This window comes from Schistocerca americana, chromosome 1, assembly GCF_021461395.2.
Source record: "Schistocerca americana isolate TAMUIC-IGC-003095 chromosome 1, iqSchAmer2.1, whole genome shotgun sequence".
NCBI classification, from domain to species: domain Eukaryota; kingdom Metazoa; phylum Arthropoda; class Insecta; order Orthoptera; family Acrididae; genus Schistocerca; species Schistocerca americana.
Window position 1 is genome coordinate 1,120,660,017 of NC_060119.1, and position 24,542 is coordinate 1,120,684,558.

At 42.7% G+C, this 24,542-nt stretch overlaps 1 protein-coding gene across 1 annotated transcript in view; it reads right to left on the minus strand.

Moving 5' to 3' along the window:
- Nucleotides 1–22,774, minus strand: part of LOC124596861 (putative inorganic phosphate cotransporter) — an 85,648-nt gene extending 62,874 nt beyond the window's left edge. The window contains exon 1 of the mRNA XM_047135900.1: nt 22,735–22,774. Within this exon, the coding sequence (XP_046991856.1) occupies nt 22,735–22,774 (40 nt within the window). The remainder of the gene's footprint in view (nt 1–22,734) is intronic.
- Nucleotides 22,775–24,542: the final 1,768 nt, after the last annotated feature.

Sequence of the window (24,542 nt, forward strand, 5' to 3'; positions counted from 1 at the left end):
TCGTACTGTTTGTGGAAAGAAAGATTCTCGGTATGCCTCTGCGTGGGCTCTAATCTCTCTGATTTTATCCTCATGGTCTCTTCGCGAGATATACGTAGGGGGGAGCAATATACTGCTTGACTCTTCGGTGAAGGTATGTTCTCGAAACTTCATCAAAAGCCCGCACCGAGGTACTGAGGGTCTCTCTTGCAGAGCCTTCCAGTGGAGTTTATTACCTCCGTAACGCTTTCACGATTGCTGTAACGAAGCGCGCTGCCCTCCGTGGGATCTTCCCTATCTCCTCTATGAACTCTACACCCATGTAGTTCCTTCCTAATGCCAAATACTTGTCATCTAACAGGTCGTAGTCTCGTGCTTTTGTTATCTATTGGAATGCAGTTAACACCTGTTTTGGTCCGTATCGATGATTTGGCGGCTCAGTCGTTAAGCGATAGACTAGAAATACAATAGTTTGGGTTCGATCCCGGTCCAGTCCCATAGCTTTTATCTGTCAGTCGCCACTTCTTTTACCTCTGGCATTGATATTTAATGTATTTAATGTGAGAAACGCCAAGCTGCGGCACACATTAAACAGTAAGTCCTCCCCTATAACTAGATGTATAAGTCAGTTCACAGACCGGAGGAATGCAATTACCTATCGCTTTCAGTAGCGCCATGCTCAGAAAAATTGCTGTGACGTTGAAACCCACTTTAGGGTCGATCACAGGTTTCCATTTCCACATCACATCCACTTGCCCTGCTGCGTGAACTGTCTATCTCAATTTCATTTTCATTACGGTCGTATATAAAGGGTGTTTCACAACTCATATTACGAACTTCGAGAGGTTGTAGAGGGGACTCAGTAGATCAGGTTTTACGTAGGAAGCCACGTCCAGAAACGTCATCCAACGACGCTACGGGTCTTGAAAGCTATAAGCGCCGGCGCTTGTAAAGGTATGTGCACTGGTGTCCTAAATTAACGCAGCAAATCACTATGCGTCTTGTGCGTAATTCACGATATCACGATATAATCATACAAACTGTAAACAGATGTCCTTAAGATCGTGTCCTGCATGGAAGATACCATTCTGGTCAACGGACAACCACGCCAGCGAAAACGTCAGCGCACCTGTCAAACGGGATAGTATTTGCCGGGTGGTCCCGCATCGACAATCGCTGTGTACACAGTCACAGACGGTGCGGTATGGCTCAGAGAAGACGCCTACCAGGCTCTCTGTGGTGAAGAGCCATGGGAAGAATGGAAGCAGGACAGTCGCAAATTGATGTGGTCCGATGGCTTAATGTAAATCGTTTTGTTGTTTTTAGGATATGGTGACAGTTTGTAGAGACCGAAACTGCATCCCGAAGACCAGGGCGGGGATGACCACGTGTAGCATCAGAAATAAAGAACCTTTATTTGGCTGTAAGGGCAAGGCTTTTATACAGGTGGCAACAAGTATCTGACCTCGCAGCATGCATTGAACATGTTGTAGCGAGGTAAACGGTGTGCAGAAGGTTTCGGAGGAGTGACCTTTGCCGGCCGGAGTGGCCGAGCGGTTCTAGGCGCTACAGTCTGCCATGCCTCGGGCATGGATGTGTGTGACGTCCTTAGGTAAGTTAGGTTTAAGTAGTTCTAAGTTCTAGGGGACTGATGACCTCAGACGTTAAGTCCCATAGTGCTCAGAGCCATTTGAACCATTTGAAGAGTGACCTTTACTGTCGGAGACCCACCGTAAGTGTACCTCTGACGCGTCTTCACAGAAGGGAACGTCTAGACTGGAGCCGTCAACATGCCACCTGGACGCTCGTACGATGGACCAATGATCTTCTCACAGGTGAGTCCCGATTTGGTCGACACAATGATCCTGTACGGATTCTCATCTGGAGGGAACGTTGAACACTATTTCGGGACCCAACCATCGAGGAAAGAGACTGATATCGAGGATGATCCGTAATGGTGTGTTCTGGAGTTATGGTGACCACAAGAACATCGAGCGCGGGTGGTTGATGGTTTCCAGGAAGCTGAAGATATTGCAGGCATGGCGTTCCCTGCTTGCTCTGTCTATTTGAATCCTACAGAACACGTCTGGCATGCACTAGGGACTCGGGTTGCATCACGTCAGTATCCACCAACCACTCTCTAAGACTTGCGAGCAGCGCTGCAGGAAAAATGGGCGTTATTGCCTCAACATGAGACTGGTATATCATTTACAGAACGGCCCGTCGTTTGTCAGGCCTGTATTGCTGCCAGAGTTTGTCGCAGACCGTACTGAGAGCAGTAACCATTTGTCGTAATGTGTATGCAAATCCGTTAAGTTGAAGAAAAAGAAAAAACGAAGAACATTCTTCTCTAATGTGTACATCTGTATCCTTTATATTGCATTCCTTATATTCCTATTTAACTATCATCTGATTATACCGTTTTGTGGCAAAGTAAACACAACGTTGCAAAATTTTGGTTTGCTGCTTTAAATTTGGACCCAGTGTATACAAAGGATGATTCCGTGATAACGTTAAAGACTTTGAAGGATCATGCAGACGGATAAACGTATCAGTTTCATTTAAGAGGTCCTGATTAGGAAAAACTAGTCGCAAGTTACAAGCCAAAATCATTTTGATACGTCTGACAGTGTAATAAATTTGCCGTTACTGTTGTTGCTGCGATTGTAGGGTAGGCAACTTTCAGAGCTGGTAGTATGAACCAACACATGAAGAAAGTCGAGGAAACGGGATCCTAAATGCATACCTTAAGACATATCAACAATTGTGTCTCACACTAACGAAGATGAACAAGTGCTCATAATCCTCAGGTATGCATTTTAGAGACCGTGTTTACTGGAGATTTTTTCATGTTTTTGTCTATACTACGACCTCTGAAAGTTGCCTACCCTACAATCTTAGCAACAACAGTACCGATGCTATTTCAAAGGTATGAGAATGATGTTCGCTTGTAACTTTCGACACGTTCGTTTCCGAACCAGGTACCCTTACCTCAGATTGATACATTTATCCTTCTCCATCATCCATGAAAGTTTGCAACATCATCACGGAATCGCCCTGTACATACGTACATTAACAGGCGTCGACTCCTATAACTTTGAAGCTCTGTAGCGTCGTTGGATGACGTTTCCGGACATGGGTTTCTGTGTAAAACTTGATCTACGAAGTCCCCTCTGCAAACCCCTAGAAGTGTGTAACATGAACTGTGAAACACCCGCTGTGTCTTCGTCCTCAGTCTGTTCCCATACACACTGTTTTGTTTTCCTGCCCCTCCCAAGTTGTGCAACTCTTGCTTGACGAGCAACTTGCAAGTTTTAATGGTTTTAGCAATGAAAAACTGTGACTGTCTGCCATGAATCAAAGTTGTATTTCACACTGATTATATACTTTCCTTTTCAGACAATCTGGAAGCTTAGTTTTGAAAAGTCTGCTTAGTTTACTCAGCGCTATTCAGGCATTTTGTTGTTCTGTTCATTTCTTTTCCTGAACATTCATTTCTTGTCTTCAACTGCATGAATACGAAAACTCTGCAACTAGTTTTAGGAACTCATCGTTAAGTTGTAGTGTTTTATTATCAACGTATTTTTTGTATGTTACTCTTATTGCAAGTAGTTTTTGGGCCTGTTTCCAAACTTTTCTCATACAAGTACTTATCTCCATTCTTTGGTGAAGTTTTTCTGCATTAGATACAAACAGCACTTGTCATCAACAAAACAAAGAAGGTGCAGATATATTTCATTATTTTTATTTCTTTGATTTAAGGATCTAAAAAGTCTTGTAGACCCTGCTGAGATTAGTTTTAATTTACAGTTTTCTTGCCTGATTTCTCTTTCAAGTCTAAATTTCTCACTGTCGTGATGAAGTGTACTGAAAGGTCTAGCATTGACATACGTATGTACTAATAGAGGCTGAGTCTGTACCTGTTTCGTAAGGTTTGTCTATGTAGATTATGTTGCAGTTGAGTCATAAGTTTCGCTCAAAATCTACGAATCCCAGGCTGAGATAATTCACATTCAGTGTTCTAATCTGTAATTAAGTATAAGATGTATTGTCTTCTGGAGCCAGCTTATTCACTTGCCCGATTAAATTTTGTGGATTTGTAGTACATTACTAAGAGAAGGTAGACAAGCTTACTATAGTGTCTGACAACACAATGTGAATCACTCAGAAGACATGATCGGATCTCAATGTAACTTCGTACATATGCACATCATCCGCGAGTACGTAAATGATTAGAGTTACAGGTAGAATGGCCACTAGAGAGGATTAGCGTTGTTCGTGTTTAATGTTGTTACCAGGTCTGGTGGGCTATATAAGGGACGTGAACAGCTTCAGATGTTGATGGATCACTATGAGGGATGGGGAGACGATGCTTTTGTGGAATGTTTTCAGAGGATAATAGTTCCCCAAAACGTGGAAAATACTGCAGTCGATCTCCTACTAAAGAACTGAGTCAGTTACTAGCTTTCCAGCATGGCCAAAAGTCACGGGAAAGGTTACACCATTTGAATCGTGGCGGATTTTACAGTGTCGTCCAAAGCTGTCAGCTATAAAGAGTTGATCAGTAACTGTGCATTAACTATGGTATCTTGGTGTTCGTAATACTTTCTTCTGCTTTTATTCATATTCTTTCACCTCTTTCATTTACCTTTCTTAAAGGGCAACCAGATTAAAGCCTACGTCACGCCATCTTACGATACAACGACGCCATCAAGGCAGCTTTCGGAATATTCAGCTCATGCAGTTTCGAAGTCTGATATCTGCTTTTCACCAACACGATAATATTTGCTCAAGTATGTGGCAGATCAGAAGGCCAGTGACCACTACTGATAATGAGTTCGATAACGAGCAAACTTTTGAAAGATTTGTTTGGAAAGGAAGTTCTGTCGTCTAACCGCTGCGACTTACAGTACTGTCTTGATAGTTAATATCACTCCTCACCATCGGCTATCGAAACGAAGAGTATTATTCGTATCATTGCCTCTGTCATTACTTTCATATATACACTCCTGGAAATGGAAAAAAGAACACATTGACACCGGTGTGTCAGACCCACCATACTTGCTCCGGACACTGCGAGAGGGCTGTACAAGCAATGATCACACGCACGGCACAGCGGACACACCAGGAACCGCGGTGTTGGCCGTCGAATGGCGCTAGCTGCGCAGCATTTGTGCACCGCCGCCGTCAGTGTCAGCCAGTTTGCCGTGGCATACGGAGCTCCATCGCAGTCTTTAACACTGGTAGCATGCCGCGACAGCGTGGACGTGAACCGTATGTGCAGTTGACGGACTTTGAGCGAGGGCGTATAGTGGGCATGCGGGAGGCCGGGTGGACGTACCGCCGAATTGCTCAACACGTGGGGCGTGAGGTCTCCACAGTACATCGATGTTGTCGCCAGTGGTCGACCTGGGACCGGACCGCAGCGACGCACGGATGCACGCCAAGACCGTAGGATCCTACGCAGTGCCGTAGGGGACCGCACCGCCACTTCCCAGCAAAATAGGGACACTGTTGCTCCTGGGGTATCGGCGAGGACCATTCGCAACTGTCTCCATGAAGCTGGGCTACGGTCCCGCACACCGTTAGGCCGTCTTCCGCTCACGCCCCAACATCGTGCAGCCCGCCTCCAGTGGTGTCGCGACAGGCGTGAATGGAGGGACGAATGGGGACGTGTCGTCTTCAGCGATGAGAGTCGCTTCTGCCTTGGTGCCAATGATGGTCGTATGCGTGTTTGGCGCCGTGCAGGTGAGCGCCACAATCAGGACTGCATACGACCGAGGCACACAGGGCCAACACCCGGCATCATGGTGTGGGGAGCGATCTCCTACACTGGCCGTACACCACTGGTGATCGTCGAGGGGACACTGAATAGTGCACGGTACATCCAAACCGTCATCGAACCCATCGTTCTACCATTCCTAGACCGGCAAGGGAACTTGCTGTTCCAACAGGACAATGCACGTCCGCATGTATCCCGTGCCACCCAACGTGCTCTAGAAGGTGTAAGTCAACTACCCTGGCCAGCAAGATCTCCGGATCTGTCCCCCATTGAGCATGTTTGGGACTGGATGAAGCGTCGTCTCACGCGGTCTGCACGTCCAGCACGAACGCTGGTCCAACTGAGGCGCCAGGTGGAAATGGCATGGCAAGCCGTTCCACAGGACTACATCCAGCATCTCTACGATCGTCTCCATGGGAGAATAGCAGCCTGCATTGCTGCGAAAGGTGGATATACACTGTACTAGTGCCGACATTGTGCATGCTCTGTTGCCTGTGTCTATGTGCCTGTGGTTCTGTCAGTGTGATCATGTGATGTATCTGACCCCAGGAATGTGTCAATATAGTTTCCCCTTCCTGGGACAATGAATTCACGGTGTTCTTATTTCAATTTCCAGGAGTGTATCTTTCAAGAGCAATTTGCTTCGGTATTCAGCTTCAGGATACCTCAGAAAGATTAACTTCACAAGACTAATTCTTCTACTTGAAATCAGTTCCTAACAATGAGCTGCCTTTATGATGTATCGGTCGTAAGGGACCTACGAAACTCGAGTTGCACCATTAACCTCCAAGGTCGCTTGATCTCACGGCATGTGGGTTATTTTTTCCTGCGCGTTTGTGAAAGATTCCGTATGTGGGCCACGCCTTCCAACAAATTTCGGTGTAGTTCGACGACACATACTAACAGCAGTGATAGCAGTAACACCAGACAAGCACGCACAATTATGTAAATAGTCTGGTGTTTGTCGTGTGTCCAATGGAGGGAATATCGAAGATTTCTGTAAGGTAAATGAGATCCTTGATCCTAAATGTAATTGTTAAAATGTACGCCAAGGTTGTATACGCAAGCGTTTAAAAGAAATACCCTTGTAAAATTGTGTGATTGTTTTGATAAACAAAAACTTTACGCGCAAACCAAAATTTACCCTTCCTTTGTACCTTCATTCATGTAAAAGATATAGTCTTGTCAAAGAGGTTGAATGTTTTTTTTTAAGCACAGTATACTATATCTTTCCTTTTATAAGACTTCCTTAGAAAAGTGTGCTTTTGAGTCGGGTTCATCGAATGGAAGCTGCCTCTAATACAGAAGATTTTCCACGAGAACTGAGCCACCTACCAGAAGACTTCCGTCACAACCACCAACAAATATCCCAAATATATCTGCAAGCAGAACATCGCCGAGGTGGAAAGTACCTTCTTTCCGTTGTATGGTCCAGTGCTCCTGAAGAAAAATATTGGGTCGTCTTCGGTCTCCGAACTAAAGTACACCGAGAGGCCTGTGACCGATAAGGTTGACCTCGGAGCTCTCAGCGTTAGCAAAATATCGTCTGAGTGTGGATAATGTTACGTCGTGTAGAGCTTGCACACGAGACAACACAGTGGATATAAGGCGAGAGGTGTCTGTTACTACACTACGCGGTGGGTATAAGGTGAGAGGTGTTTGTTACTACACTACATGGTAGGTATAAGGTGAGAGGTGTCTCTTATTACACTACATGGTGGGTATAAGGTGAGAGATGTCTGTTACTACACTGCCCGGAGAAATAAGCTATAGCTGAACCTTCTGTGAAAAATGAACATAAAATTGCAATTGACGAAATCGCCATTGCAAGGAGGTCTAACACGATCTGGGATAGGGTAATAAAGCAAACTATGGAGATCAAAATACCTGACAACAACCTCAATGCACCAGGTGGCTGTACGGTGTACCGAAAGCTGCAATTCGGGCTGTATATATCACAGGACGCTGAACCTAATATATATATATATAGTTAAGGCTCACCGGCCATTTGACCTTCTTCTTCTGTGCGGATGCACAGACAGTGCCCGAACTCTTACTGAAATCGGCGGTAAAGCTGCGAGTAATGAGTATGATGGGCACAGGCATACAACAAAAATCTTACGGCTATAGCCTTTATATTCGCCCCGAGAGAATCAGAAACGGTACTGATATTTGAAACAGTTCTTATTTATTCTACAGTCTGAGTTGCACATTCTTAATTTTTTGATCTTTCTGTGTCATGTTCAGATCAAAATAGCTGCGTCAACAAACCGTCTTTTCTGTGTCAGAACCTCATATCAGAATAATTAACAAGGTGCAACGCTGTATGTGAATGACTCTATCAGACTGGATTCCAGGTTGACTAGAAATGTGTACAAGGGTGCGTGTAAATTGCATTTCTGCGATAATTACGTAAAGTGCAAATCCATGGTCTAGACACGATACGAATGAATAAAATATTGTTGGACTTCTAGCAGCGTTAAATGGTCACACATCCACGGCCTTCCAGCCAAGTTCTCCTCGGCCATTGTAGAGTGGTAACTAACTGCCTGGTTGGATTGGATTGTTTGGGGGAAGAGACCAAACAGCGAGGTCATCGGTCTCATCGGATTAGGGAAGGATGGGGAAGGAAGTCGGCCGTGCCCTTTCAAAGGAACTATCCCAGAATTTTCCCGGAGCGATTTAGGGAAATCACGGAAAACCTAAATCAGGATGGCCGGACGCTGGATTGAACCGTCGTCCTCCCGAATGCGAGTCCAGTGTGATACCACTGCACCACCTCGCTCGGTAACTGCCTGGTGTATATTTATTTTCTTTCCTTCAACTTTTTTATTCTATACCTGTAAAGGTAGAACTGTCTGACCAAGTACAGACCCATTGAAGAGCCAGTCTGTTCAGCCAAATGCCACGCAACCTCACCGCAGGGCCGAGGGAGTCTTAATTGGGACAACTCTGAGAGAGGATTTCTAGTTTCAGCAGCTGTCGTACAACCAAGAGAAACCTCTCAAACAGCTTGATAAGAACAAAGAGATGAGAACTACTGTTATTTAAGATCTGGAGTGTTATGTCCCACAGTATCGAGACCCAATGTGTAATGGTGTAAGTATATTTGTTTATGTTGATACAGAGCAAAGTTGATGATTCATTAGACATATGCAGTGTACCTATGCCATTACAAATCGTAGGTGGTGAGATCGACAGCACATAAGTGACCACTATATAAATTAAATATTAATTACATATTAGAACACTATATTCTTGCTGGTCTCGTCCTAGTATATCAGTACAATAGCCAATGACGCCGCTGTGTACCGTCCATCGACATATAAAACAGTGTCTTCGTACTGTCTCTGCCGGCCCTGCTTTAACCTCAAAATGCCTGCGTTCTGCACTGTAGGCTATACAATTGAACTTTCAGTTGTTTATACATTACTGGCCATTAAAATTGCTACACCAAGAAGAAATGCAGATGATAAACGGGTGTCCATTGGACAAATATATTATACTAGAACTGACATGTAATTACATTTTCACGCAATTTGGGTGCATAGATCCTGAGAAATCAGTACCCAGAACAGACACGTCTGGCCGTAATAACGGCCTTGATACATCTGGGCATTAAGTCAGACAGAGCTTGGATGGGGTGTACAGGTACAGCTGCCCATGCAGCTTCAACACGATACCACAGTTCATCAAGAGTAGTGACTGGCGTATTGTGACGAGCCAGTTGCTCGGCCACCATTGACCAGGCTTTTCAATTGGTGAGAGATCTGGAGAATGTGCTGGCCAGGGCAGCAGTCGAACATTTTCTGTATCGAGAAAGGCCCGTACAGGACCTGCAACATTCGGTAGTGCATTATCCTGCTGAAATTTAGGGTTTCGCAGGAATCGAGTGAAGGGTGGAGCCACGGGTCGTAACACATCTGAAATGTAACGCCCACTGTTCAAAGTGCCGTCAATGCGAATAAGAGGTGACCGAGACGTGTAACCAATGGCACCCCATACCATCACGCCGGGTGATACGCCAGTATGCCGATGATGAATACACGCTTCCAATGTGCGTTAACGCGATGTCGCCAAACACGGATGCGACCATCATGATGCTGTAAACGGAACCTGGATTCATCCAAAAATATGACGTTTTACCATTCGTGCACACAGGTTCGTCGTTGAGTACACCACCGCAAGCGCTCCTGTCAGTGATGCAGCGTCGAGGGTAACCGTAGCCATAGTTTCCGAGCTGATATCACATGCTGCTCCAAACGTCGTACTGTTCGTGCAGATGGTTGCTGTCTTGCAAACGTCCCCATATGTGACTCAGGGATCGAGACGTGGCTGCACGATCCGTTACAGCCATGCGGATAAGATCCCTGTCATCTCGACTGCTAGTGATACGAGGCCGTTGAGATCCAGCACGACGTTCTGTATTACCCTCCTGAACCCACCGATTCCATATTCTGCTAACAGTCATTGGATCTCGACCAACGCGAACAGCAACGTCGCGATACGATAAAATGCAATCCGACCTTTATCAAAGTCAGAATTGTGATGGTACGCATTTCTCTCCCTTACACGAGGCATCTCAACAACGTTTCACCAAACAACGCTGGTCAACTGCTGTTTGTGTATGAGAAATCGGTTGGAAACTTCTCTCATGTCAGCACATAGTAGGTGTAGCCACCGGCGCCAACCTTGTGTGAATGCTCTGAAAAGCTAATCATTTGCATATCACAGCATCTTCTTCCTGTGAGTTAAATTTCGCGTCTGTAGCACGTCACCTCCGAGGTGTAGCAATTTTATTGGACAGTAGTGTATATACAGGGTGGTCCATTGATCATGACAGGACCAACTATCTCACGAAATAAGCGTCAAACGAATAAACTACAAAGAACGAAACTTGTCTAGCTTGAAGGGGGAAACAAGATGAGGCTATGATTGACCCGTTAGATGGCGCTGCCATAGGTCAAACGGATATCAACTGCGTTTTTTACATAGGAACCCTCCCTTTTTATCACATTTTCGTGATAAATATGAATGTTTTAGATGGACCACTTTTTTCACTTTGTGATAGATGGCGTTGTAATAGTCACAAGCGTATAAGTACGTGGTATCACGTAACATTCCGCCAGTGCTGACGGTATTTGCTTCGTGTTAAAATGTACCGTTTACCAATTGCGGAAAAGGTCGATATCGTGTTGATGTATGGCTATTGTGATCAAAATGGCCAACGGGCGTGGGCTATGTATGCCGCTCGGTATCCTGCACGACATCATCCAAGTGTCCGAACCGTTCGCCGGATGGTTACGTTATTTAAGGAAACAGGAAGTGTTCAGCCACATGTGAAACGTAAACAACGACCTGCAACAGATGATGATGCCCAAGTAGGTGTTTTAGCTGCTGTCGCGGCTAATCCGCACATCAGTAGCAGACAAATTGTGCGAGAATCGGGAATATATATATATATATATATATATATATATATATATATATATATATATATATATATATATATATATATAAAGGTGGTAATTTAAGGAGATGGGATCTGGATAAACTGACTAAACCAGAGGTTGTACATAGTTTCAGGGAGAGCATAAGGGAACAATTGACAGGAATGGGTGAAAGAAATACAGTAGAAGAAGAATGGGTAGCTTTGAGGGATGAAATAGTGAAGGCAGCTGAGGATCAAGTAGGTAAAAAGACGAGGGCTAGTAGAAATCCTTGGGTAACAGAAGAAACATTGAATTTAATTGATGAAAGGAGAAAATATAAAAACGCAGTAAATAAAGCAGGCAAAACGGAATACAAACGTCTCAAAAACGAGATAGACAGGAAGTGCAAAATGGCTAAGCAGGAATGGATAGAGGACTAATGTAAGGATGCAGAGGCTTATCTCACTAGGGGTAAGATAGATCCTACCTACAGGAAAATTAAAGAGACCTTTGGAGAACCAGTTGCATGAAGATCAAGAGCTCAGATGGAAACCCAGTTCTCAGCAAAGAAGGCAAAGCAGAAAGGTGGAAGGAGTATATAGAGGGTCTATACAAGGGCGATGTTCTTGGGGACAATATTATGGAAATGGAAGAGAATATAGATGAAAATAAAATAGGAGATACGATACTGCGTTAAGAGTTTGGAAGGGCACTCAAAGACGTAAGTCGAAACAAGGCCCTGGGAGTAGACAACCTTCCCTTAGAACTATTGACAGCCTTGGGAGAGCCAGTCCTTACAAAACTCTACCATCTGGTGAGCAAGATGTATGAGACAGGCGAAATACCCTCAGACTTCAAGAAGAATATAATAATTCCAATCCCAAAGAAGGCAGGTGTTGACAGATGTGAAAATTACCGAACTATCAGTTTAATAAGTCACAGCTGCAAAATACTAACGCGAATTCTTTGCAGACGAATCTAAAAACTGGTAGAAGCCGACCTACGACTTATCTTAGAAAATAGATTAAGGAAAGGCAAACCTACATTTCTAGCATTTGTGGACTTATAGAAAGCTTTTGACAACGTTGACTGGAATACTCTCTTTCAAATTCTAAAGGTGGCAGGGGTAAAATACAGGGAACGAAAAGCTATTTACAATTTGTACAGAAACCAGATGGCAGTTATAAGAGTCGAGAGGCATAGAAGGGAGCAGCTGTTGGGAAGGGAGTGAGACAGGGTTGTAGCCTGTCCCCGATGTTATTCAATCTGTATATTGAGCAAGCAGTAAAGGAAAGAAAAGAAAAATTCGGAGTAGGTATTAAAGTCTATGGAGAAAAAATAAAAACGTTGAGGTTCGCCGATGACATTGTAATTCTGTCAGACACAGCAAAGGACCTGGAACAGCAGCTGAACGGAATGGACAGTGTCTTGAAAGGAGGATATAAGATGAACATCAATAAAAGCAAAACGAGGATAATGGAATGTAGTCGAATTAAGTTGGGTGATGCTGAGGGAATTAGATTAGGAAATGAGACACTTAAAGTAGTAAAGCAGTTTTGCTATTTGGTTTGGGGAGCAAAATAACTAATGATGGTCGAAGTAGAGAGGATATAAAATGTAGACTGGCAATGGCAAGGAAAGTGTTTCTGAAGAAGAGAAATTTGTTATCATCGAGTATAGATTTAAGTGTCAGGAAGTCGTTTCCGAAAGTATTTGTATCGAGTGTAGCCATGTATGGAAGTGAAACATGGACGATAAATAGTTGGGAGAAGAAGAGAATAGAAGCTTTCGAAATGTGGTGCTACAGAAGAATGCTGAAGATTAGATGGGTAGATCACATAACTAATCAGGAGGTGTTGAATAGGATTGGGGAGAAGAGGAGTTTGTGGCACAACTTGACAATAAGAAGGGATCGGTTGGTAGGACATGTTATGAGGCATCAAGGGATCTCGAATTTAGCATTGGAGGGCAACGTGGAGGGTAAAAATCGTAGATCGAGACCAAGAGATGAATACACTAAGCAGATTCAGAAGGATGTGGGTTGCAGTAGGTACTGGGAGATGAAGAAGCTTGCACAGGATAGAGTAGCATGTAGAGCTGCATCAAACCACCTCAGGACTGAAGACAACAACATATATACATTCAGCTCAAGACGCGCTACGTGGTATATAAGCTGCAGCAACCCTGTCAATCGGAAAACTTTTGATTGCCCCGTTTTACTTGCCGTCCAGTACAACGTACCTAATTCTGTTAGTTACATATAGCGGAGATTCTCCGTACGACTAAATCTTTGTTACCTGTTGATGCTGCGGTAGAGAGTCTACACCTGCATACATGCTCACAAAGCCGCTATACGGTGCATCGTGGACGGTATCTTGTACCACTGCTACCCATTTCAGTTTTTAAATCTCTCACGAAAAAAAAGTGCTTACCTATACGCCTCATTACAAGCACCAATTTCTCTTAATTTCTCTTCTCGGTCCTTACGCGAAATTTACGTTGTCGGCAGTAAAATCGTTTTAAAATAAGGCACAAGTGCCGGTTCCCTAAATTTTCTCAATAGCGGGTCCTAAAAAGAACGTCATCTTTCCTCCGAGGATTCCCATTTAAGTTCGCGAAACAACTCCGTAATACTCGCCTACTGATCGAACTTACTAATAACAGATGATGACTGGTTTCGACCATCATCTTGTCATCATTATATCGTGCTTGTTATACCCAAAAGAAAATTTCTCACAAATCAGTGACAGGTCACCTGCGTACTCTGATTTTCTTGGAGTTAGTAGCTAACATGTCGTGGAGATACATATTAAACAGAGTGAGAGCAAAGGTTGATCTTTAAGACAATCCATTCTTCCTCAAAAGTTGATAAATCAATATGCTAACTTCTGATCTGAAATTACATCAACGAACTTAAACTTCAGTTCTTCTCTCCAGACTGTATTGGAAACTGCCACGAAAGCTCTAGTCGACTTGAGGTCTCTCTAAAATACAGACTGAACCAATGCTATCAGCTTTCTGTTGAACATTCACCACTGGGGATAAGGTACCGAAATCTCTCATAAAAAGCACTATGAGCCAACTGCAGAACTATTAAGATACTTCACACGATTGTGTCATAGTTATGTCAGTTTTTTTAAACGGCTTTTGTAAATCTATGAAGATGAAATGTACCTGCCCAGCTGTATTCAATAGCCGGCCGGAGTGGCCGAGCGGTTCTAGGCGCTTCAGTCTGGAACCGCGCGACTGCTACGGTCGCAGGTTCGAATCCTGCCTCGGGCATGGATGTGTGTGATGTCCTTAGGTTAGTTAGGTTTGAATAGTTCTAAGTTCTAGGGGACTGATGGCCTTGGAAGTCCCATAGTGCTCAGGGCCATTTGAAGCATTTTTGTAATCAACGTTAAAGATGTTGCGTGGGAATATAACTTGCTGTTTTCCAGAATTCTATCTATTTTTCCTGAACATATACGCTCTTGGATCCAAGTATTGATTGCCGTAATGGACACTGGCCTGTAATTCCGTGTATCCATTCTTTTACTTCTATACGCGGGAATGACCTTTCGACCACAGAAAAAATTGTGTGATTGCTAGGAATCGAACCCAGGACTTCGCATCAGAAGTTAACTGACTGAACATGGAGTATGGCAGTGCTTTCGATGTTGAAGTAGGACGAAGTAAGAGTTGGGAGAGTGTGGATGCTCCAGTAAAAATACATTTAGTCATGTCAACATACTGATTACACATGAACATACAGTAAGTTTACGAAGCCAGAAGGAACCTTTACATAGAATAGCGAGTGCACGACATGTAACAGTAAATTATTTTTTCGGTTTTACATTTTCGGGGAAAAGCTGTTACTTTTATTTTTAGGTGTCATCCATAGTCTTTGTCAAAAATAAATAAATCAGATAGTTGCAAACAGTGATTCCAAACAAAGAGAATTGTCAATGTGTGATGGACACCATTCGAAGTCCTACTCTACTTGTTTATATTGGAATCTGGTATGTTGTCAGTAACACGTAAAGCCTCATTTCTCAGAGAAATGTAGAGAACGTAGCATGATTGGAAATTAACTATTGTATAATGCATTTCAGGAACGGATATGGAACGAAGCACTATAAGATCACGACCATCCTTTTCATACTAGGTCCGCAAACCTGTAAATGTCTGTGTATGTGAATGCTTTATTTTTGTTGTCCATAAACTGTATTAACAAGACTTGTTCAACATCCTTGTAAAAGACATCTACGATTGAATGAAACTGCTACTCCACTACTACCACTATTACTGCTACAGCTTGTGTTTAATGGGATGTTAAGTGTTTAATTATTAATTCATTTAGATCGACCAATTAATTTCGTGGTAGCTGAAAAGATTAAAAATCGGAAAGCCACATCAGCATGCTCTCGAGCAACTAGAGAACAATCATAAGAGTTTCTGTTCAGTTATTAGCTAATTTTAAATTGTTTCACAGATTAATTGGGATGGCAGACAGTTCATTTCAAAAGACTTGTTTTTCTTTGGCATGCCAGAAAGACCTTTGCGCTGTGGGATCTCCTGACAGATTTAAGTTAAAAAGAAGTGACGTGCGTCCCCCTAACAAATAAGCCCCCAAGCCCATAGGGTCTATATTTTGCCCTGTGTACCAATTTTAGAAAGCGAATGCACCCCGGCTACTCCCACAGGAAATACAGGAGTGTTATCGCATGCTGTTCGGCAGTTGTGATGGGACCTAGACACTGTGGAGTACAGTGACAATAAAAAGACGAATATGATTTGATTGCCTATTATTTTTTATCCTTTCCAACTGACATTAGGTCAGTCTTGACCATGTACGTTCTCCCAATGTGATTTCATGTTAGCGCAGTTATTTAACACCAACCCTTGGTGTTCCGAAATGGTAGCAGCGTCTAGAAACTATCATAGGCATTAAGCCAAAATGATTTCCGATTTATCGTGCACGTGACTGTACGCTGCTCCAGGGAGTGCATGCCAAACTTTATCCACTACATTCGGAGACCTACCGACAGAATTTCCGCGTGTAATGTGACCACTGCTTACTAGCTTCCCTCTTAATTCAGTTTGCGCAAGCTGTCTGGACGCTGCTCCAGAGAGTGCATGCCAGACTTTATCCAGTACATTCGAAGACCTACCGACAGAATTTCCGCGTGTAATATGACCACCGCTTACTAGCTTCCCTCTTAATTCTGTTTGCACAAGCTTAAGCAAAGATAATTCCCTTACCCTTGTGGCTAGTTGATGCTTTTTTTCGACAACTATTTCAGTTACTCAGCACATGTACGTACTCTACCAGACTTAACCAATATTCAATATTCATATCTGTTGTAATATGTGTAACTCAAAAAAATGGTTCAAACGGCTCTGAGCACTATGGGACTTAACATCTGAGGTCATCAGTCCCCTAGAACTTAGAACTACTTAAACCTAACTAACCTAAGGACATCACACACATCCATGTCCGAGGCAGGATTCGAACCTGCGACCGTAGCGGTCGCGCGGTTCCAGACAGAAGCGCCTAGAACCGCCCGGCCACAGCGGCCGGCTATGTGTAACTCATAAATATTATTCTCATTTCCTAAAGAATATATCGCATCAAAGTTAGAGGTAGTAGTTTAACTGTCTTCTTCCAACCTTTTGTAGACTGGACAGCAATAAAAACTGCATCCAAAGCAACAGAGAATTAGTGATGATTCTTTGACTGTAGAGGTGTAGGTTTCCCCATTTATCCATTATTATGTCATGTCTACAGAATAAATTAATTTATTAGTTGCTAGCAGAACGGTACCCGCTGATCAGACGCGAAGTTTATTTTTGCTGTTGTATCAATTTCCTCATTGATTGACAGGATTAATTAGATATCCCCTCCTTTCTGTAACATTAAAATCGATCCAAGAAGGATCAAATTTTCTTGCTCTCGAGACACAGGAAGGAACCAAGCAGAAAAATTCCCCCATAAGTAATGTTTGTGAGATTGTCTATTGAATCACTCTTAATGACGAAGGTATCACCGTCTTTAAACAGAAACTCTTCAGGCGGAACTTTCAGTAGTCCCTGAGCTCTCTTACCAACAAAATGTGGTGATGATGATGATGTTTGGTTTGTGGGGCGTTCTACTGCGCGGTTTTCAGCGCCCATACAAATTCCCAACCTTGACTCAGCCCAATCTCGCCACTTTCATGAATAATGATGAAATGATGAGGACAACGCAAATACCCAGTCAGCTCGGGGCAGGTAAAAATCCCTGACACCGCCGGGAATCGAACCCGGGACCCCGCGTTCGGGAAGCGAGAACGCGAAAGCGAGACCACGAGTTGCGGACATACTGTGTTTGTGCTATCGCAGTCTGTTAGAAAATTTTTCACAACAAATGTCGACTGCAAACTTGGCTTCTGCTGCAAGTGTAATGTTCGTTTGGAAATAAACAAGTTCTACATGTCAAGAGGAACTATACCACGACAAGCGGAACACATGGTAAGGAAATAATAACTTGTGTGGTAATTTCAACTAATGTCCATACTAATGAGAATTTAAAGTGAAAGTAAGACACATTTTGGAACTCCTAAACCAACTTGGTTCAGCCACATTTTCCCTTCGAATAATTGCAAATCTTTGGGAAAAACAATTCAGTAATTTGACACATTTTGCTTATTTTCATTCGTAATACCGTATAGGATAATGGTCTGTGGTAACTCACTCTTAAGAACGAAAATCCACTGCTGGAAAATTATATTATAATAATACGAGGTGCTCGTCCACGCTATCTTGTAGACATCTATTTAAGGACCCAAAGGAACTACAGACACTGCTGCGCGTGTGAATTGGTTTAAATCAATTGGGAAAGAACAGACACCACATCCATATCTGTTAAAGGTGTTTGACATTTTCACTACTGCTTCACAACTATTCCAGAAGAAAGTATGACATTCATTACTCCATTTAAGGTTGTCTTTCGTACAAAAAGGGGTGCTCAATGCTGCCACCAAAATTTTCGACCACCAAAATTTGAAAACAAACTCATAGAGTTTCTCCTTGACAATCCGGTACTGTTTGGTAGCTGAATTTCTGTTTTTGTAATATGTAAAAGTTGTTGAGTAGGAACTACAAATAATTTCTATATGATCACATAGTAGTCATACTTACATATAGGTGTGTAATGCGAAAGTGAAATGACTCATTACACATCACCACCATTAATCGTACTAAACATCCAAAGATCATTAAACTAACAAACTATCAAACAAGAATTCGACAGTGTTCTTATGAAGCGTAATTAAAATCCAACTAACGTGTAGTTCTCAAACAGCGAACTTGTAGACTTTGAACCAATGATTACGATAACGAATACGATAGCAATATTTTGAATAATATGCACGTGGAGATTTCAGCACTTGTGGCACATGACAGGAATATTTTCACATAAATACTTCTTGAAAAGGTTAAATGATAATCGTTTATCGGCTACGTGAAGCTACAGTACAGCATAATGAAGTCTAACCATAGCGGCAAGTTAGCTGTCTAAAAGCGGCCACAGTTTTCCAAAGCTGACACTAACAATAACTGCGTAATGGAAAGTTTTAAAATGACATCGACTTTCAGAATTCACATCAGTGAATAACATTGATTTTTCCTAATTTTATTAGCATACTAGGGGCACGAGCTTTTTAAGTAACTCTTTATCTTTTTATGACAGAGAGGAGTGGAATAGCGCCCTAGACAATTTCGCATTTAAAATGCATGCACGCTTGGAGATACTGTCACGCCAGGGTTTGAATTTAATACTAGTTCGGTACTGAAAAAGAATTAAGACTATATGAAATGGAGAAAGGATCACGCTCTAACGGAAATCCAAGTCCAATTGATATGAAATACGCTGCGAAATTATCTTATTTTTTAGTTCTCATGTATCGAGAATCTCTCGAATACTGAAAAGTTGTGTGAGACAGGAAAGGAGCGGTGGTCATTACTTTCTACAAAAAAAGAAGGCTAACAGATCGGATTTGCAGAGCTCCACACCAGAATCCCTGACGTCCGTCTGTTACAGGATTCTAGAGGATATTCTGATCTCAAAGATTATGACATTCCAGGACGGAAACAAGCTTCCCTTAAAATATGAGCTCGCAGTTCAGAAACAAACGCTAGTGTGAAACACAGCTTGCTTTATTCACACACATCTTCCAAATAATAGATGCAGGTAGATTCAACCTTCGTAGATTTGCGAATAGGTTTGGGCTCTAAATGTAGGGAAATGTGAGTTGATGCAGTATGCTGGAAAATTAAATCTGTAATATCAAATACATTCGTAGTGGTGTGTTTCTTGACATAGCCATGTCGATTAAATATCTAGGCGGCAGCGTGCAAAAGCGGTGTGAGGTTGGTTTGGGTTGATTTGGGAGGAAGAGACCAAACAGTGAGGTCATGGAACTCATCGGATTAGGTAAGGAAGTCGGCTGTGATCTGTCAGACAAACCGTCCCAACATTAGCCTGAAGCGATTTAGGGAAATTACGGAAAGCCTAAATCAGGATGGCCGGTCGCGGGATCGAACCGTCGTCCTCCCGAATGCGAGTCCAGTGTGCTAGCCACTGTGCCACCCTGTTCGGTAAAGCGGTGTGAGGTGTAAGGTCGGTGTTAGGTAAGACAAAATATCGAATTTCCTTTAACGGAAGAATCGCAGCTCATCTATAAAGAAGACCACGTACGGAACTATAGTGCGACCCTTTCTTGAGTACTGCTCGCGTGTTTGGGCGTGATTTGGATCCTCACCAGATCAGGTTAAAGGAAGACGTCGGAGAAATTCAGATGCGTGCTTTTCGATCTGTTACAACTGAAGTTACAATAATCTTACTGACTATTTGAATCTCATGATGTTCTACGTCTTTCGCCATAGGGCACCACATTATCCAGCACGCTAACTATCTTGCAACAATACAAAAATATTTCTATAATTGTTTAAAAAATGTAGTTATGAGGGAACATCAGTTTGCATCCCGGAGAAACGCAAGAATATTCGTGGCAATAGTGACACCACAACTTATCTTAGGAAACAGGTTAACGAAAGGCAAATCTGCGTTCATAACATTTGTAGACTTATAGAAAGCTTTTGACAGTGTTGATAGGAGAACTCTTCGAAAATGTGAAGCTAGCAGGTGTAAAACACAGGAGAAAAAGGCTATTTACAACTTGTACAGAAATCAGACAGCAATTATAAGACTCGAGGGACATAAAACGTAATCAGTGGTTGAGAAGGGAGTGAGACAGGGCTGTAGCCTATCCTCTACGTTATTCAATCCGTACATTGAGCTACCAGTAAAGGAAACCATAGAAAAGTTCTGAGAAGGAATTATAATTTAGAGAGAAGAAATAAAAAACTTCGAGGTTTGCCACTGACATTGTGATTCTGTGAGAGACACCAAAATACTTGGGAGAGCGGAATGGACAGGATCTTGAAAAGAGGCTATAAGATAAACATCAGCAAAAAGCAATACAAGAATAATGGAATTTAGTCGAATGAAATCACGTCTTGAACAGGGAATTAGATTAATAAATGAGACACTTAAAGTAGTAGATGAGTTTTGTATTTGGCAGCAAAATAACTGACGATGGGCGAAATAGAGAGGATATAAAATGTAGACTGGCAACGGACAAAAAGCATTTCTGAAGAAGATAAATTTGTTAGCATCGAATAAAGAGTTAAGTATTAGGAAGTTCTTTCTGAAGGCGTTTCTCTGGATTGTAGCCATGTCTGAGAGTAAAACAGGGACGATAAATAGTTTACACAAAAAGAGAATAGAAGATTTCGAAATATGATGGTACAGAAGAATGCTGAAGATTAGATGGATTGATCATGTAACTAACGAGGAGGTATTGAAGAGAAGTGGAGAGACAAGAAATTTGTGGCACAAATTGACCAAAAGAAGGGAACGTTTGATAGCGTTCGTTCTGAGACATCATGGGGTCACCAGTCTAGTACTGGAGAGAAGTGTGGCGGGGCGTGGGTTGAAAATCGTAGAGACCAAGAGATGAATACGGTAAGCAGATTCAGAAGGATGTAGGTTGGGGTAGTTATTCGAAGATGAAGAAGCTTGCACAAGGGTGGAGTACCATTGAGAGCTACATCTAACCAGTCTTCGGACTGAACACCACAACAACACTTATGAATGTCAATCTCTATCTTGACGCAGAAAATCGCCGAATATCTGTTGTCGTCTGACTCTGACCATGTAGCAAGTGTTTGTAGAGTTCACCTAACACTGAACCGCATCCAATATTAGGTGTAATGTCAGATTTTTCGCAAATGATGGAGCTATCGAAGAGAGAAATCTTTCCCGGAATAATTACAGTACCATTCCAGTCAGGCGTCCATAAAATATCAGTAACGATGCAAAGACTATCAACTAGCTCTTAATTTTCAGAAATTAAAAAGGTGCGCGCATCACAAAATGTAAATGCTGGATATCCTTTGCCTTCGAGATTAGTAAGTCGCAACTAGTGTTAGTCACACAGTACAAATATTTAGAAGTAACAATGTGCAGGGAGGCGAAGAACAAGGAGATGATACTGTAGACTCAGTTGTAGCTAAAGGAGATGGCAGTCCGCCATTCACTGGAAGGATACTGGGAAAATAGAAACTGTGTACAAAAGAAATGCATACGAATCACTTGTACAACCGATACCTTAATATTCAAGCTACAATACAGTAGCGAGATAAAACAGTGATCCAGGAAGTGTACAATTAGTTTCTTTTATTCCAGTCTATGACTACTAAATTGTGTCCTCAGACCTTCAATTTCGGTTAGTAGTGACCATCTTAAGATCTGCAGACAAAGAGGAAATCAAACACTACTACTAGACAGCTGACATCTTGTAACTAATTAATACGACATAATAGTGAGTGTTAGTTTCATACGTACGGAATACATGCGTTTGTAATGTGATAAGGCACATTTGTTTAAAGTACGTCCAAATATAATAAGTAAGGGTGGTGTCACCAAGAAACACATTATTATTGTAGTGTGTAAGACCAATATCAGATCATACGAAAATGGGACGTCGGGCGGATACAAAGAATTGTGGCGGGAAATTGTTTGAGTGGCAACATAGTGTAAAGAAATGTCACACAACCGTTCAAACCTTCTCTGCACACACAAAAAATATTTACCTAAAGTTCGTGCATATTAAATCAAGAATGTAGCAGGATTCCTTGTTCCCACACTCCTTCCGTGAATGGAACGAGGAGAAACCTTAATATATGCTCAAATAGAAGGCGCCATCTGCCATGCAGTTCACAGTGATTGACAGAGCGTAGACGTAGATCTGAATTGCGTGCTGAAGGTAGATCTCCACGATATTAGACGACTGCTCATGATCGGTTATGCTGTCTCAAAAAAATCCGTGTCTTTTAATTTGGTTTGGTGTGATTTTTCAGAGTCAAATTGCAATCCACTCTTCAGCAGTGTTTTCTGATTTCATTAAGACGCCTCGTATGGTAGGAGCGGGCTTTGATGGATGCTGCAGTACTCACGGTGTTCGGCTGGGTCAGGCTGGTGTTCCGCCGTAGCCATGGCAGCTGACTGATCCGCGTGTGGTTGATCCGACCGCAATCGTCCGCACCTCCCCACCACACAACTACTCCTGCCGCTATCTGCTACACAGCTCCACTTGTTCCGTGCCTATTGGAGTACTGGACATCAACGGGTACAGCGTGGCTACTAAAGCGCTTGCTGATATGAGCTGTAATGATGTGTCCATGATATTCGGTAGTCATTCTAAAAGGGCTATTTCGCTAAATGGCGACTAACTCCAGGAAACGATACCTGAGAAGTTAAGGTGAAAAAAAAAATGTATATACAGTCGATAATACGTTACAATGGAGGTACAGCCACATAAAGAGGGAAATAAAAGATATTTGGCAGTGTAGTTCCTCTCCGCCTCCCTGCATATTGTTAGTATTAATTTTTTTTTTATTGTATGACTAGATCTAGTTGCGATTCACTAGGCAAGGGATATCTAACATTACCTTTTGTGACGAGCGCATGGTCTTTCTGTTTAGTGTTTTACCTCCACTCTCAGTAGGGCATGCAAAGTGGTTACGCCAAAGGGTTACCACAGCTAGCCCTTTGGTAACAAGGCCGGCACGTTTTGCAAGTAATACGGATAGTGACAGTTGTCGTGAATAACATTAATACCGTACTGAGTGTGGAGCTAAAACACTAATTGGAACAGATCATTCCCTTGTTCCTGCTGTAGTTTCATATGTGCTTTCAGTCGCTGAAACCAAGGCTGTCAAAGAAATTGTTACGGCATTCGTTGCCACTTCTTGACAAATATCTTGTTGGCTTCTGTCAAGAAGAAATATTTGTAAAAATCCAAGATTTTTTTGTTATTACACATGCAAAGGACGTCGGCACGGCACACACGAGTGGAAATTTTCCGTCTTTTTTTATCTAAGGAAAGAGAGCATTTTCATTGTTATGGGAGGTAGACCGACTTACAACAGAATGGAGCCCGCTCTTCGTAATCGAGTGTATGGTGTCACATTTTGTAAAGAGAATATGATAAGCCCTACAATATTATTTCAGTGGCGCTTTCCATCTTCAGTCACCTATGCTACTGATTTTCAGTTTTTCATAAGAACCATATACCAAGCACAATGAACGGTGAAGGACTAAAAATGAACGGTTCCCAAATAAGAGCGATCACCAGTGAACTAGTTCCCAAGGATGAACGACTTTGCCCATCTCTAGTGCAGTCGTTGTCGTAAAGCAGAAACGGAGCGATTTACCAGACGTCCAAAAGGGCATGACCATTGGCTTTCGGGCCAAGGATGGCAGCTTTTCCGGAATGGTTAAGGTTGTAAACTGTTCGCATGCTTCCTTGGTTAAAGTATACTGTACACAGCAAAAGGGCGTTATCCAAAACTGTGGCGGTGGAGCAGCTGTGGTGCACCACGGGCCATACATAACAGGGCAAACGACGGATGCGGATACGTGTGCGGGCGAACAGACCAATAGATGTGCAACTGTTGAGCAATTGACCATACAGTGACTCCTGCTCAACGACTGCTTGTGAACATTTCTTGGCCACAAATGCTGGAAACTGCACGCCAATACCGCAAATGGACTTACATTGAGTGCCGATAGGTTGCATCTTAAGATAACTTCCATTTTATGCTTCACCTGACAGATGGTCGTTGGCGAGTACGGCGTGAAGTGTCTCAAAGCAGCGGAGGAGGGAGTGTTATAGTCTGGGGAACGTTTTTGTGGCATTCCCTTGATGATCTAGTCATTCTGGAAGGCACAGTGGATAAACGCAAGTATGCATCTATCCTTG